Raw genomic sequence first — 17,778 nt, 5'->3', positions numbered from 1 at the left:
GCCCGGCGATGGGTTCTGCGCGCCCGGAGCCCGGCGGAGCCCAGCCCCGCGCCCGCCCGGCCCGTTCCGGCGGAGCAACAGCCTCCTCTGCCGGCCGCCGCCCGCGATGCCGCAGGGATCGGGCCCGCAGCCCACGGACCCCATGGTGCTGCGAGGCACGGCAGGCAGGGGCACAGCGGGGCTGCTCAGCCCCATGCCCGGCGCAGCGGGGAGAGAGGGGGCTGCTCAGAGCAAGGAAGGCTGCTCCCTGTGGTCCCTTGGTGGTGGGTGGCACGGTGGCCACAGAAGGTAGAGTGGGAGGCTGAAGACCCCCCAAGCAGCCAGTGCAGCCAAACCACCAGACACAGCTCCGGAGGGTCTGGTGACCCTCAGTGTCACCACTGCGGCACGTGCCACTTCAGGGCAAAGGTGTCACTCAGAGGGACCAACGGGCAACTGGAGCCCTTTCACAGCCCCTGCATTTCTTGCTGATGGTTCCCATTGTTTTGGACCCAGAGTTCCTGTAGCAACAAACATGTTTGGCTGCTTGGCGCAGGGATGATGCAAACAGGAATTTCCAAGTGGGGAAATACAACCGTTGAGCTGTAAAACCCCGTATGAGACCGCAGAGGTCACGTCGGCCTCAGCACAAAGCCGTGTGCTTCCAGCCAGGCTGGCTTAGCCACAAACACAGCAGGGAGTGTCACTGCTGCACACCGGCACTCTGGCTGAGGCCTTTCTGTCTCCAGCTCTGACAGAGGATGAGCCCCTTCCATCAGCCCCTCAAAAACCCCAATCCTCCCCCTCTCTGCCCATGAGCTTCTCTTTGTGCCCTGCTGCAGCCCTGCCAGCCCTCAAGCCAGGCTGCCCCTGTCTGATCTGCCACTAGTGCCTGCCTGTGCCCTTTGCCGTTTGGTGGGGCACGGCGAGCTGTGCCAGCACAGCCACAGCCCATCAGCAAGAGGTGCCATAGTACGGATCCCCTGGCAGGGATGTCCACAGCGCACTGTGTCCCCACACCATGTGGAATGGGCAGCAGGGAGTAAAGGTCCCACTTGGTTGAGTCTCGGGGCACAGCAACAGTATGGGGTCCCCATGGGCATGGGGCACCCCTCGGCCCCAGCTCCTGGCACACTCAGCTGCCCCTGGCTCTCTGTGACCTCCCCACACCGTTAACCTTGAGCTTCCCCACCCTGTCCAGGGCCGCCTCCCGCCAGTCCCGGTGCACAGGGAGGTGGATGAAAGGCAGCCCCGGTGCTGGCCCCAGCGGAGCAGCCGTCTGCCGGGACACGTCTGCAGCCATCCGACGTGTCTGCAGCCTGTCTCTGCGGAGGAACGGAGCCCGGTGCGCAGGCAGTGGCGGCGCCCGGCCTGGCACGTCACTCAGGCTTCCCACGCTCCGCTCCCCCCGAGGCCACGCGCGCCCGCAGGGACCCGGGCAGCTGTCGCCTGCGGCTCCACAGACAGACATAACAGGATGAGGGCACCGTGCCAGGACCAGAGCAAGCAGCCGCCAGGTCTCCATGGCGGGCATGGCTGAGGGCAGGCACCCAGTTGCTCCATTCCACAATGCCCCTATGCCACGATGGCCACCATGCCAGAGGAGCATCTTCCTGCTCAGTCCCTGCTGGGTTTCTGTCCCACAAACTCCTCTAATCACTTTTCATACCTGGGCAGTGCTTGACAGCTGCAGTCTTGAGTCCCACATCTCAGTAAGGAGGCTGCCCGCCCTCTGCCCCCTGTCCTTGGGGCTTCCCAGCACCTTCAGCTGCTGCAGCTGTGGTAAGAAAGGCCCGTCTGCACCCTCTAGGCCACTCTGGATGTACCAGCTTTACCCCTCTGTCCTCTCTTTCCCAAGCCCCTTCCTCTGGGTTCCCCATGGCTGTGACCCTGCCTCTCTTTTTTCCCAGAGTGGGTGCTGCTGGGTGCTGCTGTCCCCACCTTGGCTGCAGCCTGGCTGCTGGGGCTGGGACAGGGCCGTGGTAAATGATTTCTCAGGCAATAACATGTCGTGGGGCTGTTGCTGCCTCGGGCACAACTCTGAAATGCACCGAGAGTTTCGGCACACGCAGGCTGTGCGTGAGGCGGCCCCTCCCCGGCCCCGCGCAGATATAAACCCGCGCTGACCCGCGCCGGCCGGCGCACCCGCGGGGAGCACCATGAAGACTGCCGGCGTTCTGCTCGTGGGCATCCTGGTCCTGTGTGCCCAGCTGCAGCTGGGCGCTTCGGCTGCCGTGGCCATGGGTGAGTGCTCGGGGGGCACGGGGCGGCTGCATCCCGCCGGCTCTCGGGGTGCTGCGGGGCTGCCTCGGGACAGGGGTACCGGGGGGGATGAGTGGGAACCCCGGTGCCCCACAGCTCACCACGAAAGCGCAAGGCTCTGGCTCTGTGGCGTGCAGGAGCCACCGAGGTCTGTGCTGTGCGGGCAGCGCAGGGCTCGGCAGCAGCAGTGGGACACTGTAGTGTGGCCGGAGCCTCACCGAGTGCACTGGCCTTGGGCTGCCCAAAGGGGTCAGAGAATTCCCCACGTGTCACAGCCCGTGCACACAGCACAGGGACCCGGAGCTGCCCACTGCCTGACGTCTCCCAGAGGAAGGAGTGTCCCTCTATCGCTGTCCCTCGCTTCCTCTGTGCCATGCAGCAGTAGGAGGCTGTAGCTGCCCAGGGGCAGCTTGGCTACTCCAGCAATGCTCCCTTTTTAATCATTGACTGCCCTGCTTTGTCAGGCAGGAGACATGACTCCGGAACCTCCCCTTCCCTGCTGCCATGAGGGAGCCACAGTCACCCACAGAGCTTGGGTGCAGCCAGTGTGACTGGGCTCCACAGTAGTGGGCACCTTTGGGTTCAGGCTTAGGGCTCCTGATCCCATATGCTCAGACAAGACTCTCCCCCAGGACGTGCCTTGGCACAGGGACGTTTGCCAGTGGCGGTGCTGGCAGACACTGCGCTCACCACAGCCTTCCTGGGCCTCAGGAAGTGCCTGGCAAGCCGGGGTGGGGACTGCAGCATCCCCATGCCGTGCACACAAAGCAGATCTGTCTCCTGAAAGCAATGCCAGCTGCGTGGGCTGGAGCCGCTGGCCCTGCTGCCAGCACGTTCCGTCCCGGCTGCGGCTGGTGGGGGGCAGCTCCAGCCGGATCACTAGCTCCGCAGCCTGCTGGGCACGTCGGGGCCAAGGTGCAGCCTTGGGCAAACCTGACAACACCTACTCTGCTCCCCACAGCCCTTGCCTGCCACTGCTGTTTCCCTCTTGTCTCCTGCTACGAGCCCGTTTCTGGGCTCCCCTCTGCTCCTGTCCAGCATCGCAGCCATCCCAGGCACAGCCAGGCCCTGGCAGCCTCCTCAGCAGCTCCCCAGATGGGAGCCCAGCTGGAGGGCACAGGGTCACTTCCCTGTCACTCTGCTCACCACTGCCCTGCCTCTCCCCCTGCCACCCCAGGCCTATCCACTGTCCCCACATGTCCCCACGTGAAGGACAGAGCAGCAGCTGGGCCAGGCCGTCTGCACCGGCTCCTGCACCTGCATTAAACACCTGCATGAGGGAGGGGACTGCAGGCAAAGGCAAATAGTTGCTGATTTATTGCCACTCTGCTCCGCGCCACATTATTGACTGTGGGGTTAAATTATCAGGGGATGGACCCCAGCAGAGTGGACACTGGCTCGTGGCTTGGGGCAGGGACCATGTCCCTAGCCCCACACGCCCCTGGCCCACCTGGGCCTGCAGGATGCTCCAGCCTGGAGCCAGGGCTGCCCCTGCAGCCTCTACCAGCAATGAGGGCACATCACCAGAGATGGGGAAGGTCTCGCTCTCCTCCCAGCTCAGGAGGAACTCAGCCTCTGACCGTGCCCAGGATGGAGCCCAGGGAGCCAGATGCTCTGGGATTGCCCCTCAGTGAAGGGACCAGCTCGTGCCCCCTGGACAGGCATCAGCAACACTGCATGGACAGACTCGTGTCCTGATGACAGCCAGTAGACCCAAAGCATCATTCAGAAACTGAGAGCTGTGAGGTCTCGGTCCTTGGGGCCACCATGGCACAGTGGTGTGCTGCTCCCCTCCACCAGCAGCCCTGGAGGAATTAAAGCCGCCACTGACAGCATCAGGGATGGGACCTGGCAGAGTGGCAAACCCTGATGAGAGCAGGGCAGCCACACCAGGTGATCTGGGCTGCTTGGCCAGCTGGGCCTATCCAAACAAACCGCAACTCGGCGCTGCCTGGTGACACGAAGCATCCTGGCGAAGGGCAGCGCATGTGCCCTGGGAGGGGGTATCCTGCACAAGCTGAGCAGGTCTGGGATCCTGCAGCCTCCAGCACCACCGTGCCCTGCAGCACCGGGCACACAGCCAGAGCAAGCTGCGACTCACTCCCTGCCAGCCACTCGCCCAACCGGCGCTGCCGGATGATCCGGGACACGTCCCTGGGGCTGCTGGAGGCTTGGAGGATGGCAGGGGCTGGGGGTGAGGCTGCGGCCAGGCAGAAGGAGCTGCCGAGGCTGTGAGGTGGCCTGGGGGAGCCCCGGGGCAAGCGCCTGCCTGGAGACACTGGCAGCCTGGAGAGCCCTTCAGCTGAGGAGTGAAAAGCTGGAGGAGACAAGCGGTTGGAGCAGGAGCCGGATGAGGGGCAGCAACTGCCAAGCTGTGGGCAGCAGTGGCCCAGGCTAGCGGCTCCTCTGGAGCTCAGAGCCGGGGAGGTGGCAGTGCCAGTCTGAGCCGGGAAGGGTCGTGCTGCACGGGAGCAGCCCGCTGGCAGCACCAGCCCCATCCCCGCGCGGGGCCGCGACAGGCTGCTCGGCGTGGCACGGGGGCCATGGCTGGCGGCTGCCGTTCCTGCCGGACGGGTTTTCGGCACGGCTGCCCGGTCTCCTCGAGGCTCCCCCTCCCTGGTCGGCAGCCAGCAGCGGCAGACACCTGATACTCAGGTTGTGCAAGCGCGAAGGGGGAGCCTGGCCCTGCCCGGCCCTTGGAGCTCCCGGAAGGCCGAGTCCTCCCGCCCCACCTGGAGAGGAGCTAAAAGGCCGCTCGGGCGGCCGCAGGCGCAGCGCCGGCTCCCGCACCATGCCCACGGCCCGCAGCGTCCTGGTCCTGGCAGGGGTCCTGGCTCTCTGGGCTGAGCTGCCTCCAGCACCCGCCCAGAATGTCACCAGTGAGTATGAGCGCACGGCTCGGCTCGGCACGGTGCGGCACGGGCCGGCCGCCAGCATCACGCCCAGCCCCGGGGCCTGCTGGGGCCGGGACCGGGGCCGAGAGCCAGCCAGCGCCAGCGCGGTTGGGCTCAGCAGCATCCCTGGACCCAGCCCTGGGGCTGGTGGCAGCATCTCCCACCCCAGGCTGGCCCTGCCAACGGGGCCGGCAGCCCCGGCGCCCACCCACGGCCTCCACCTTTGCCTTGCAGCAAAAGCCGGCGTGTGCCCGGACCCGGCCACGGAAGCAGCGAACTGCACGCTGGGGTGCCAGTCCGATGGCGACTGCGAGAGCACCCTCAAGTGCTGCCCGGCGGCCTGCGGCAGGGCCTGCCAGAAGCCCGACGGTAACACTCCCTCCTGCTCCCGGCCGGCTGCCCAGCCCAGCCCGCAGCGCCGGTGCTCCAGGATGCGGCCGCGGTCCTGGGCGCCTGTTGCACATCCGGCTGCAGCGCGGTTACCGGGGGCTGCGCGGGAGCCCAGCGGGGTCGGGCTGAGTTGCCGCTGGGCCACGCTCATCTCTTCCCCTGGTGACACGGGGAGTGTGCAGACACCTCTGAACAATGCTGAGGCACAGAGGGCAGGAGCCTGTGCTGCTCCCCCTCACAGCCCTCGCTGCGTGCTCAGCGCTGTGGGCAGCTGCCAGCCTGGGATGTGGGCACTGTCCCACCTCCTGACCCTGTGCCTGGGAACTGTCCCAACGGCGTGATCCCCGGCCCTGCACCAGGCACAGCCCCACAGCCACCCAGCTGAGTACACTCACCACGCCAGTCCTGACAGAGAGCAGCCCTGGCAGACAGCAGCAGGAACGGGGATCTCCGGCTGCAAACACGCGGATCTGAACTGGAAGCTCTGGTGCTAACTCCATGGCTGCCTGCAACGACAGAGCTGGCCCGACCGTGCTGTGGTGCAGGACAGCATGGTGCAGAGCTGGCAGCGCCGTGTCGGTGGCAGGCAGCGGGATGGCAGGGCAAGGGCCACAGGCTGTGTGGGAAGCACACGCTCCCTGCTGAGGCCTGGGCTGAGCCCACGCACTGCAACTGCACGGTTGGGGCTGTCTGCAGGGGCTGCTGAGGAAAGCAGAGCCAAGGCTGCTGTGGGGGCTGCACATCCTGTGCTGGCCATGCACCCATGAGCAGGAAGCTGAGCACAGTGACCAAGGGGGCCACCACGCCACGTGGCCTCCCCAGCGTGTCTCCACTTGGTCAGACTGGCAGGAGTGCCAACAGGGAGAGCCATGGGGTCGGGGAGCACTAGCACCAGGGCCCTCTGTCCACAGCAGCCAGGGGCCAGGGCCATGCCCACGGCTCCAGGAGCTGCAGGGTCAGCCCTGCCCCTCGTGTCGGGGCCAGCAGTCTCAGACCGTGTCCCTTTGCCTTTGCAGAGAAGCCAGGCACCTGCCCACCCGTCAACCCGGGGATCCCCGTGCTGGGCGTCTGCGCCAACCAGTGCAAGACAGACGCCAACTGCTCCGGGAGCCAGAAGTGCTGCAGGAACGGCTGCGGCAAGGTCTCCTGCGTGACACCCCTCCACTGAGGTCAGCCAGGCGCCGGCCAGCCCCGGGCACCCCTCAGCACCCATGGCACAGCACCCATGGCGCAGCACCCATGGTACAGCACTGGTGCACCCGTCATGCTCACAGACCCTCTGCTCCCTTTGCAGGCACAGCCCAGCCCTGCACCATCTCCCCCGGCCCAGTCACACTCCCGGCTCGGACCCTTCAGCCTCAGCTTCCTCCCTGGGGACCCCTTCTCAGGGCTCATCACAGCCCCCCGTGCTCTCACCAATAAACCAGCCTCTCCCTGCCGTGCCCGTGGCTGCCTTTCTGTCCTGCCATGCTCCTGGTCACATCCTGCTCACCATGGCTGTTGGTGCTGGGCTAGGACCTCCTGGAAGGGCTCCACACACCAAGTGACAGCACTGGCTGCACTTTGTTTCCAGGGGTCCCCAGCCCGTGTCTCTGCCTGGGACAGCCCCGTGGCCCCACAGCCCCACTGCACACCAACTCCTCTCCTTTTGCACGGAGTGAGGCCGTTGAGGTGCAGCTCTGTCCCATCAGAGCAGAGCTGCTCTCTGAGCATCACCCAAAGCCCCTCCTGCTCCAAAACCCCCAGGCCCTGTGGCTCAAGCAAAGCAATCCCACCTGCCTTGGAGTGGTTGGCACCCCCAGAGCCCCTGCAGAGCACAGCTGCACCCCAGAGCAGAGCGAGCCCTGCACCATGCCCGGCCCAGCCCCGTGCCCTGTGCCAGCTCCCCTTCTCCCTGCGGTGCGGGTGCAGGCTGCTGCACCCCAGCTCAGCACCACGGCTCTCTGCAGCAGCTCTCCCTGCTCTGTGTGTGCCGGGAGGAGACCAGCGATGCTCCCAGGCAAGACAGGGTGGATCCTGAGGACTAGGGACAGGACTCGGCTCCCCAGCGCCCCATCCTGCTCACCGCTGGGGAGCGCAGGCACCGGGACTCCGGGAGCACTGCCCGTCCCCGGCCCGGCTGCTCGCGGGTCACCGGTGACCTGGAAAGTGCGAGTTGTGGAGGACGCGTCACCTGCGGGCCGCGAGCCCAGCGCTGCCGCGGGAGTCTCCCCCGGACGGGATTGTCCGTGCCCCGTATTCCCACGGTCCGACACGGGGCTGCGTGGGAAGGAGCCGCTCGGCTCGGCCGGCCCCCAGCCCAGCGGGGCTTAAATCGCGGGCAGCGGGCCGAGCAGCACGGCCCCCCGACAGCAGCAGGATGCCGGGCGAGCGCATCCTCCTCCCGCTGCTCCTGCTGCTGCTCGTGTTGCTGCCGCCCGCCCCGGCTCAGCCCCGCGCCGGGCACCAAGGCTCTGCCCCGGTGGGCACCCCGTCCGGCCCCCGGGCCCCGCGGGGACGCCGGCTTCCAGTCCTCCTGCCCGCCCCCGGCAAAGCGGGCGAGTGCCCGGCGGGGAGCGGGGCCCCGCGGCCGCACAGGCTGTTCTGCCTCTCGGACCAGCGCTGCCCCGGCGCAGAGAAGTGCTGCCAGAGCGGACAGGGCAGGATCTGCCTCCTCCCCGCCGCAGGTACCGCCGGCCGCTCCCGAGAGACGCCAGCGCGGGCGCTGGGCGACGGGTGGGATGCGGGCGGGGGACGGCGTCGGGAGCCCCCGGGGCGAGCCCCCTCCCTGGGCACACGGCCGCACGGACCATCTCCCTCTGCAGAGAACCCGGGCTACTGCCCCCGCGCCGGCAGCGCCATCGGGGCGAGCTGCGAGGCGAGCTGCCGCAACGACAGCGCCTGCGACCCCGGCCACAAGTGCTGCACCCGCGGCTGCTGCGCCCGCTGCGTGCTCGCCGAGCCGGGTAAGGCGGCCGGGCCGCTCCGGAGCTGGGATGGGGATGCCGCGGGACAGCTCCGCGGGTCCGCAGCCCCGCATCGCTCTAGGGGAGCCGCGGAGCCAGGCCGAGCCCCGAGCCTCCCGTCCCCTCCAGCCAAACCCGGCCTCTGCCCGCGGAAGCGTGTCCTGAGGAGCGCTGCTGCCTGCCCCAGCCGCTGCGCCGACGACCGCGACTGCCCCGGGGACCGCAAGTGCTGCTTCTCTGGTTGCGGGCTGTCCTGCACCGCCCCGGACACAGGTACGGCCCCGCCGACCCTTGTGCCGGGGCCAGGGCTCGCTGGACCCGCATCTCCCGAGCGTGTGTGTGCCCCCAGCACTGCCCGTGGCAGCCCCCGCCGTGCCCGCCCGAGTGTGCGGCCGGGGAAAGCTGAGGGAAGCAAGATCCAGGTGCAGCCGCGGTGCCTGTCGTCCCCAGGGAGCCAGCACCCCGCAGCCAAGCCGGGCGCGTGCCCCGTGGTGCTGCGGGGCTCCCTGGGACCCTGCCTGGAGCTGTGTGACACCGACAGTGACTGCCCTGGGGCCACCAAGTGCTGCACCACAGGCTGTGGCCACGTCTGCAAACCACCCACCGAGGGTAAAGCCACTGGTGCTGAGACCCCCTCACATCCCCTCTCTGCCTTGCCCCAGACTGAGTCCCCCTGGCCAGGCCCAGCATCAGGGTGCTGCCCCTCTCTGTGACCCTCCTGGGGGGTATATGGGAACATGGGGACTCAGCTGCTGTCCCCATGGGGCAGGAGCTGGGTGAGGGGCTGCCTCACTGCAGGCAGGGCAGCTCCCCGACCCCAGGGGAATGCCCTGCCCGTAGCAGGTGAGCCCCTCACCCCTCCCTCTCTCCACACATGCCAGCACGGCCCGGGCTCTGTCCCCATGCAGCTAATAGCGATCGAGCAGCCAGGTGCCTCCTCCTGTGCCTGCAGGACAAGGATTGTCCCCCTGGTCAGAAGTGCTGCTTGCAGGGCTGCAACCGAGTGTGTGTCCGCCCGCTGCGGGGTAAGCCCCCCCCAGCCTGATGCCTCTGGGATCCCACCATCCAGGGCACCACATGAGCCTTGCCATGCCGCAGGTCCAGCCTGGAAGGGACTGAGCAGCACTCCAGGGCCCCCAGCCCTCGGAGCAGCAGCACCCCTCCTGCACTAACTACTCCATCTGCCTTTCCAGGCACAGCCTAGCCCTGGCTGGGAAGGGCTGCAGCAGGAGCTGCTGTTTCAAGGCCATTTCCCATCCCACTGCCTTTGCACTCCTGTGGGTGAGCAAAGAGGTGCTGCTGCCAGCAGCATCTGCCACCCCCACACCCATCCCTGCACCAGACCTTCTGCACTGCCAGCGAGATGGAGCTGCCATTGCTGTGATGGGTCCTGGACAGGTCCCCAGCACCCCCAGCCCCTCCAGCCCTGCTGCTGAGGGCTGTGTGAGCCCTCACTGTCCCATGCCAGGCCACAGCCTCTGGCATCCTCCTCAGATCCAGCTGCTTCACAGCACTGAAACAAAATAAATGGTCACATGGCCACGTTCTGCTGTGGGTCACCATCCCTGTGCTCTGCTGGGTGCAGGCAGCCCTGGGCTGCAGGGCAGGGAGCTGCAGGCAGCTGCTGCCGTGGGGCAGGGTGAGGTTCTTGTTTTCATGCAGGTACCCTGCAGCCACCATTGCCCCGTGGTGACTCTCCTGCAGAGTCGGGGGGGGGCACACCGATGGCCCCTCAGCAGCCACAGACTGGAGTGCAGGAACCAGTTCCCTCGGATTCCTTGCACGGAGGAAGGGCTCATTTGCATCACAAAATATGAATACTTGGATGGAAAAGCAGTCATGGGTCAGGGCAGAAGAAGCACCCAGACAGGGAAGGGGGCAGGGAGCAGTACCCGTGTTCCAGGAGCCACGGCCAGACACGGCTCCCCAGTCCCAGCTCAGCCCATCACCACGCTGGGACACTGAGCTGGCCCAAGACACTTCCCCTGCCTCCTCGTGCTGGATCCCAGGCAGTCTCACATGAGGAGCTGAGCTGAAGGGCAGGACTGAGGCAGCAGAGCCCCTCTGGTGGCTCCCACTGCTGTGCCAGGGCCTGGCACTGGGGCGCAGGTCCCCTCACCCAGCTGAGCCCAGTGGGGATGGGATCCTCTCAGCACTGACCCCATGGGGGCGTCCTGGCCTCCTCCCCATGAGGACTCTGTGCCCTGACCGTGCTGCAGCCCCATGCTGGGAGCTGCCGGGGCGGCCGTGCCCGCGGGGACCCCCACCCTCCCAACTCCAGGGACACCATCTGCCCCCATCCTTTCCGTGCCTCCCCTGCTCTCAGTGTAAGTAATGAGCAGGCAGGGCCTCAGCTCTGAGCTGCGCCGTGACGCTCCCATCCCGCCCGCAGAGCGTGCCACGGCGGCACTGCAGCACAGCGCCGAGCAGTGCCGGGAGCAGTGTGAGGCCAACTCGCAGTGTCCTTGGGGACAGACCTGCACCCGCACCGGCTGCGGCCGTGTCTGCGCCGACACCCCCAGAGGTGAGGACGAGCGTGCCCAGGGCCGTGGGATGTGCCTGGACCTGTGCAGCCTCCATGAGGAATGTCCCTGGGGCCACAAGTGCTGCAGCAATGGCTGCAGCCACGTCTGCACACGTGTGCCTGGGGATAAGAGGCTCAGGGACACCAAACAGGGGATGGCACCAGGGCTGGAGCTGGGATGACAACCTACAGCCCTCAGTGTACTCCCTGCGCACAGACAGCGTCTGTTGCTGCCCCATCACTCCCAGCAGAGACGAGCTTTCGGGGTGGGGGGACCTGAAGGGACGCAGAGCGGGATGAAGCTCTCACTAGAGCTGTCCATGCTCAGCTGGAACCTTGGCCACTGGTGCATCAGTCCTGCAGCCTCAGGGCTCCCTAAAAGCATGTCCTTCCTTTCAGATGCTGTGTGACAGTAGAGCAGCTCCTCCACAACAGGAAGACATCTTTGTTGGGGGACACGGGGTAGTCACCAGCCCTGTCCCCTCCCCACCACCTCCAGTAATAAACCACGTGTGTGGCTGTGGCCGGCTTCAACCACTCCTAATTCTCAGCAGTGCTGGGCTGTGGCCCTACCTGACCCCCGTGCTCCTGCAGCAGCCCCAGCAAGTCCCTCAGGACTTGCCAGGAGAGGATGGTCCCACCAGGACGGGAGCAGGGGACTCAGCCCATGATGGGGTTGGTGCCATGGGGCCAGCAAAGTGGTGCAGACACAGCCATGGGTCTGGGACAGGCTGTGGGACAGGCACCACCCCAAGTAACCATCAAGATGGGGGCTGTTCCTCCTCTGTTAGACCGCTGCAGCTTGAGGCCGGAGCCAGGGCTGGAGGCCGTGCAGGGGCAGCCGGGGCTGCAGGGTGACGGCCGGGATGAGCCCTGGGGCCGTGTGTTGCTGCCCCATCACTGGTCTCACACAGGAGGGATGGGCACTGCCCGCTCCTGCCCGCACCAGCAGGAAGGACAAGACCCAGACGTTGCTCATCCAAGGACCTGTCCTTGTATTGAAGTGCCACAGCCCCAGGGGAGGGTCAGGCTCCTCCAGCCAGGCACCACGGCATAGGATGGGGCAGCTGTGCTGCTGCAGGCACACGTCTCTGCCCTTGGGCTGCCAAACTTCCCCTGGTGAGCCACAGCCCCTGGCATAGCTACTCCGGGCAGCGCTGCTTGTTGCCACCAGCCCTGCAAGGAACAGGGCTCTCAGCAGGGACGGGGACGTGGCTGTCAGCAGCAGCTTCCCCTGAGCTGAGGCCGCTGTGCTCCTCAGGCCAGCGCTACCGGGCACCTGCAACTGAGACACGGCATCAGGAGCGGGGCCAGGCCAGGGCAGGAGCAGCTGCAGCCATGGCACGTGGCACAGAGCGTGTGGCACACGGCTAGTTACCGAGGTGGGAGCAGGCCTTGGAGCACTCGCCCTTGGTCTCAAAGTTGTTCCTGTTGCCACCGCAGCCACCGTAGATGAACTCCTCACACTGCTGGCTGGAGGCGTTGAAGAAGAAGCGGCGGAAGAGAGCCTTGCAGGTCCCACAGACGGAGGGCAGGTAGCAGAAGTCTGTGTGGCCCAAGGGAACAGGCTGAGCCAGGGACGAGATAGAGACACTGCCAGGCTCAGTGTGCCCATGGCCCTTGGAGAAGCTTGCACAGCTCTGGTTCCCCCTCATCTTCCTGCTGGCAGCCAGCTCCAAGCCCGCCTGTCCCGCAGCCCCACGCAGCAGCAGCAGCGCAGGTGCTCCCCCACTGCACAGCATGTGCCCTCCCCCCTGGGCTTGCAACCTGGCAAGAGCTCAGGGACTCCCCAAGGAACCCCAATTTACTTGGCTCACTCCTCCTGTCGCCCACCCCGTCCCCCTCCTGAGCCCTCACCCAGCACTGGCTCCTGGCACGTGTAGCCGCACTTGCTGGGGCAGCACTTGGTGGCACCGGGGCAGCCGGCGTCACTGGTGCAGCGGGAGCAGGAGGTGTCCCTGAGGCACGCACCACAGTCCTTGCTCAGCAGATCCTCCACCTCTGCGATGTGGTAGCAGTACCCGGGCTTCACTGCGGGGCACAAGGGCCGGGATGCTGGTGAAGGCTGCAGGGCTGGGGGCTGAGCAGCACCCCCAGAGCCCCAGGGCCAGACCCCCATTGCCTGCAGCCCCACAGCCGGGACCACGCGGAGCAGCGGGAGGCAGCAGCATCCCTGTCCCTGGGACATGCCCCGGGCACACTCACCCGTCCCAGGCTCCTCTCTTCCAGCTGGGCGCGGGTCTGGGCCGGAGCGTGCAGCGAGGGGAAGCAGGGCTGCGAGGAAGAGGAGGAGGAGGCAGCCGAGCGGCAGCTCCATGGTGCCCTGGGCAGCCAGGTCTGGGCCCTGGGTGCGGTGGGCTGGGATTTAAGGTGCGTCAGCGGGGCGGAGGGAGCGGGGCTGCCGAGCTGGGCTAATTCCTGCCATGCAGGCAACGAGCCGCACCCAGGCAGGGCTCGGCCTCCCCAGCGGCATCCCGGCCGCAGCCCTCGAGCCGGGGGGACCGGTAGGACGGGGCGGCTGAGCCGGGGCAGCCCGCGGGAGCCCGGCCGGGCGGCAGCAGCACAACCAGCCCGTGTGAGGGCATTGCCGGTGCCCCACCGCAGCCCCCTGCAGATGAGACACCGACAGGCATGGGCTGGGCTGGGGGACGTCAGCGCTGGCCTCTCCGCTACCAACGAGTGCGGCAATGCCGTGCCAGGGCACAGAAAGGCTCCAGCTCTGCCACAGCCGTCAGCTGTGGAAGGGTCTGGGGAACAGTGGGACACGGTGCTGCTCTCCCCGCAGAATTGGCCCCTGGGGAAGGGCTGTGCAGGAGTCGTGTGGGGGACGTGCCTCTCTCCTCTCTGGTTTGACAGACGCCGTTGTGGGTGGGACAGACCCACATATGAGGCTGAGCTCCTGGGTACCACCTCGACTGCCAGCCGTCAGTGCTGCAGAACGGAGGGTCTGTGGGTCAGTGATGCTCCTGCCCCATTCCCACCCCACAGGCACCACCATCCTTTTGCCACCCACCTCACTCTCCTCTTCCATTCTGGGGCCTTCTCCAGCTCCCCCGTGCAGAGCTGTGCCCCGTCCCCTTGGCAGCGGGTTGGGGTCTGCATCGTGCCGGTGTGAGGGGCATCTCCTGGGGCTGGGCTGCCAGCCGGGGGTCCGGGCTCAGGGCTGGGCAGCAGGCGGGTCCCCGGCATCCCGCTGACACCCGTGGGCGGGGCGTGGGGTGAAACCTGCCAAAAGGAGGGAGAAACAGATTAAGCTGTTCCCATTCAGCAGGAATAATTGTCTTCCTAATTACTGCTGTAATTACTGTCCCAAGGGGGAAGCGGAGGGTGAGGAAAGCCCTGTGGGGAGAGGCCCGGGGTGGGGTTTGGCAGGGCTCTCAACCAGCCCCACCACAGCTTTTCACAGCCTCTCCTCCAGCAGCCCAGGACGGGACCCTGATAGTATCAGCGTGGACATGGCCGTGTTGCAAAGCCTGAGAGGAGCTTTGCCGGAGGGACAGGCTGGTGGCAATGGGGGGCACAAGGTCAGGGCGGGCGGTGGGAAGCGGACCCCTGCATGGGCACTGCGGTGATCCTGGGGCTGCAGCTCAGCAGCTCCCCTCAGCATCCTTTAGCTATCCGGGACATTCTCAGTAGCACAGGGACTCCCAGCCCTGCACCCCGCAGGTGCCAAAACGCACTGGAGCTACTTTTTTCCCCACTATCGCTCCGCGGTATCTCATCCCCCCGGGGTATCCCAAATCACTGACATTCCAGAGCAGCCCGTGCACACCCGATCACGCCGGGAGGAGGGGGCGGGGGGACGCCGCAGGGACCATCGGAACTACTTCCAGGGGAGTCGTCGTTCAAGGCACTGCGGGGAGACAGGAGGGTTCAGGCATTGGGGTTACACACAGCCGTGTCCCGTGCCCGGCCCTGCTGCCGTGAACCTCAGCAGCCCGGGACGCGGTGTGAGCAATGGGCAGGGACCGGGACAGCCCGGCCCAGCGAGCGCGCAGGAATGCGGCACCTCCCAGGGCGGGCGCTCGGCGGGACGCGGCTGTGGCACCGCGATGGTGCTCCTGTGCAGAGCAGGATGCACGGCACGGCACGGCACGGCACGGCAGGTGCGGCGCAACACAAGGGGCAGAGCGGATCCCCCCAACGGAGCCCACCAGCCCGTCAGGACCAAGACTCCCCGGGGCTGACAAGGCAGGCACTGTCCCTGCTGCCCACCCAGGGACAGGGACAGAGAGAGACAGAGACAGGGACAGCCCCTGAGGGGAGCAAGGACAGCTCAGCACAGTGGATCCCACAATGCCCAGTGCTCCTCACAGCTCCGTGATGATCCCAGGATGGGTCATCCTGCATGTGCATCACCTCCATCCCTCACACAGGGACACATTGAAGGGAGAAGGTCCCCATAGAGCCGGCTGCTGGCAGGTGAGAGATGTCACCCCACTGGCCTGGGCTGCGGGCAGGCGCGAAGGGGCACGTGTGGCTGGGATGGCACGTGCACACGCAGCACGGGCTGCACACACACACACACACACACACACACACAGACACGCCTACAGCTGGGCAGCCCTGGTGCACATGCACACACACACACACACGTGAGGGCAGCTGGGCAGCTCTGGTGCATGTGCACATACACACACACACACACGTGCCTGTAGCTGGCCCAGCCCCGCACACCACAGCCCTCACCAGAGCCCTCCTGCCTCTCCCAGGGGCGGGCTCCCGGAAGGCAGCCGGCGGGGAAAGCCCCACCAGCTGTGGTTCCTCCATCCTTGCGACACATCACACCAGCCCCACGTATCGCTGGCACCGTGCAGCCCCGGGGACAGGCAGCAGGTCCTGTGCTGGTCTCTGCCCCACTGCAGCCTGTGACACACTCACAGATACCCCCACTCAGCACGGCATTGGAGTTCAGAGCCCCAGGGAGAGCTGAGGCCTCAGGGGTTGCCGTAAAGCTCCAGGCACTGGCAGAGCCTTGGGTGGGAAGCACAGCCAGACCCCAGGACGGGTTGTGTCTCTCTGAGTGGTGGTGCTGGAGCAGATCTGTGCCTGTGCCTGGAGCCTCGGCAGCGGGTGGCCGCAGGGGGCGGATGGCCAGTCCCACTGGACCAGTAGAAGTGAGAAGGAGGTGAGAGGCAGCTCCAGCACCACAATGGGGACCTGGGCACCTCCTTCAGCCCTGGCAAAGACACAGGATCCAGTGCTGCATCCCCACAGTCCTGGCACCCAGGTAAAGCCTCCAGCTCCCTGCCCTCAGTACTGCGGCCCCTCACCTACAAGGCGTGGGGCCGGGTGGGCACTGGCTGGGCGGGAGGTGTGGGGCTGAGGGCCTGGTGGCAATACGGGGCTGTGGACCGTGTCTGGTCACAGGACGTCCTTCAGGAGTCAGCAATTGTTCCTGGATGCAGAACAATGGCCGGAGAGCTGCCAGGGCACCATGGGCTGCTTACAGAGGCTGTCCAGGGGAGCCACCTCCACTGCCTCAGCAGGGCCAGCTCCATGTCGGGGTCCTGGCCCCTCACTGCTGCCTGGCCTGTACCTCTCTACTGTGCTGGGAAGCTGTACTGGCTGCTCTTGTCTTGTGGCATGGCACAGCACAGCTCTCCCAGGGCTACACAGAGCCCAGCGCAGAGCAACAGCACCTTTATGTGACCCGACACAGCTCGTGCAGCAGCATCAGCCTGGGCAGGGAGAGGACAGGAGGGTTCATGCTGGGACAGAGTGTACTGGGCACTGGGACTCACACCAGGTCACTGGCACCAACCTCCAGCTCCAGGAGGATTTAAACCTCTGCCTGTGCCTGGACAGGCAGCCCCCACACTACCCAGCCCACACCATGCAGCTGCTGCCACTGCTCCTGCTCCTGGGGCTGTGCTGCCTCTGGGCCCGGTTGGCGTCTGCAGGTGAGCGTGGGGGACACGGGGGGCAGGGGGAGCCAGCGGGATGGTGGGCAGCTGTAACACAGGGATGAGCACAGCCACAGCCAGGGCACAGCATCCCCACACAGCTCTGCCATCTCCACACACATCCTGGCACCTGGCAGATGTTACCAGCGACCCCCTGACAGCTCCCCTGGAAGCGGTGCCCAGGGTTTTGGGACCTCTCCCTGCTAAGACGCCATTGCAGAGCCATCAGCTGTGCCCTGGCATGCTCAGAAGCAAGGACATAGGACATGGCTGCTCCTGTCTCTCCTCAGGATTTACCTAGATGCTGTCTGGACTCAGCCCAAGGACCCAGTGTGTGCAGCCCTCCCAGCAGCCAGCCAGCTATGGGGCATCCATCAGCTGCTGGATAAGCATCCTCCCAACCCCACCTCTAACCCCTCACCCTCAGCTCCATGCTGAGCACAGGGGTCTCCATGTCTTCCTCACCCCCCAGTAAACCCAGTCTGTGATGAGCTTGTGCTGTGTCAGTCTCCTGGTGAGTCTCCCACAGCTTTTGTGGGACGTTTGGCTGCTGTGGGGCAATGGGGTCCTGGACAGGGGCTGTGCTCCTGCAGCCAACACATCCCTGGGGACCTGCATGTGAGTCCTGCTCAGACTCCACAAATTCATTCATCCCCACCAGCACCAGCCTCGTTCTTATTCCCAGAGATCTTCCTGGGAGCAGGTGCCTGGCAGGACCCTGTTGTGCCCTCAGAGAGGACCCAGGTTTGTCCCAGCCCTGACCTCGCCCTGGTGCAGCTGAGCAGCAGGAGAGCATTGGGGCTGCCCTGGGGGGTCAGCTGGGGGTGCCTCTCACATCCTGCACAGGCAGCAGATACCCAGCCCCTGCCCCTGCTGCC

The 17,778-nt window shown here is 66.2% G+C and overlaps 2 protein-coding genes across 2 annotated transcripts; one reads left to right on the top strand and one right to left on the bottom strand.

Moving 5' to 3' along the window:
- Positions 1-4,905: 4,905 nt before the first annotated feature.
- LOC104552621 (WAP four-disulfide core domain protein 2) lies at positions 4,906-6,963 on the top strand. The gene is made up of 4 exons (XM_062009174.1): positions 4,906-5,120; positions 5,370-5,504; positions 6,542-6,694; positions 6,820-6,963. Exons 1-3 carry the CDS (start codon positions 5,033-5,035, stop codon positions 6,691-6,693), a joined length of 375 nt encoding a protein of 124 aa, XP_061865158.1. The 5' UTR covers positions 4,906-5,032; the 3' UTR covers position 6,694; positions 6,820-6,963.
- A 5,401-nt stretch (positions 6,964-12,364) lies between these two features.
- Positions 12,365-13,579, bottom strand: SPINT4 (serine peptidase inhibitor, Kunitz type 4). The gene is made up of 3 exons (XM_062009436.1): positions 13,438-13,579; positions 12,852-13,025; positions 12,365-12,540 (listed from the first exon to the last, which is right to left on the bottom strand). Exons 1-3 carry the CDS (start codon positions 13,577-13,579, stop codon positions 12,365-12,367), a joined length of 492 nt encoding a protein of 163 aa, XP_061865420.1.
- Between the last annotated feature and the right edge of the window lie 4,199 nt (positions 13,580-17,778).

The sequence above is a fragment of the Colius striatus genome, chromosome 16 (genome assembly GCF_028858725.1).
Source record: "Colius striatus isolate bColStr4 chromosome 16, bColStr4.1.hap1, whole genome shotgun sequence".
Lineage (NCBI taxonomy): Eukaryota > Metazoa > Chordata > Aves > Coliiformes > Coliidae > Colius > Colius striatus.
The sequence above is the reverse complement of the archived record's forward strand: the minus strand, read 5'-3'. Positions and strand labels throughout refer to the sequence as shown.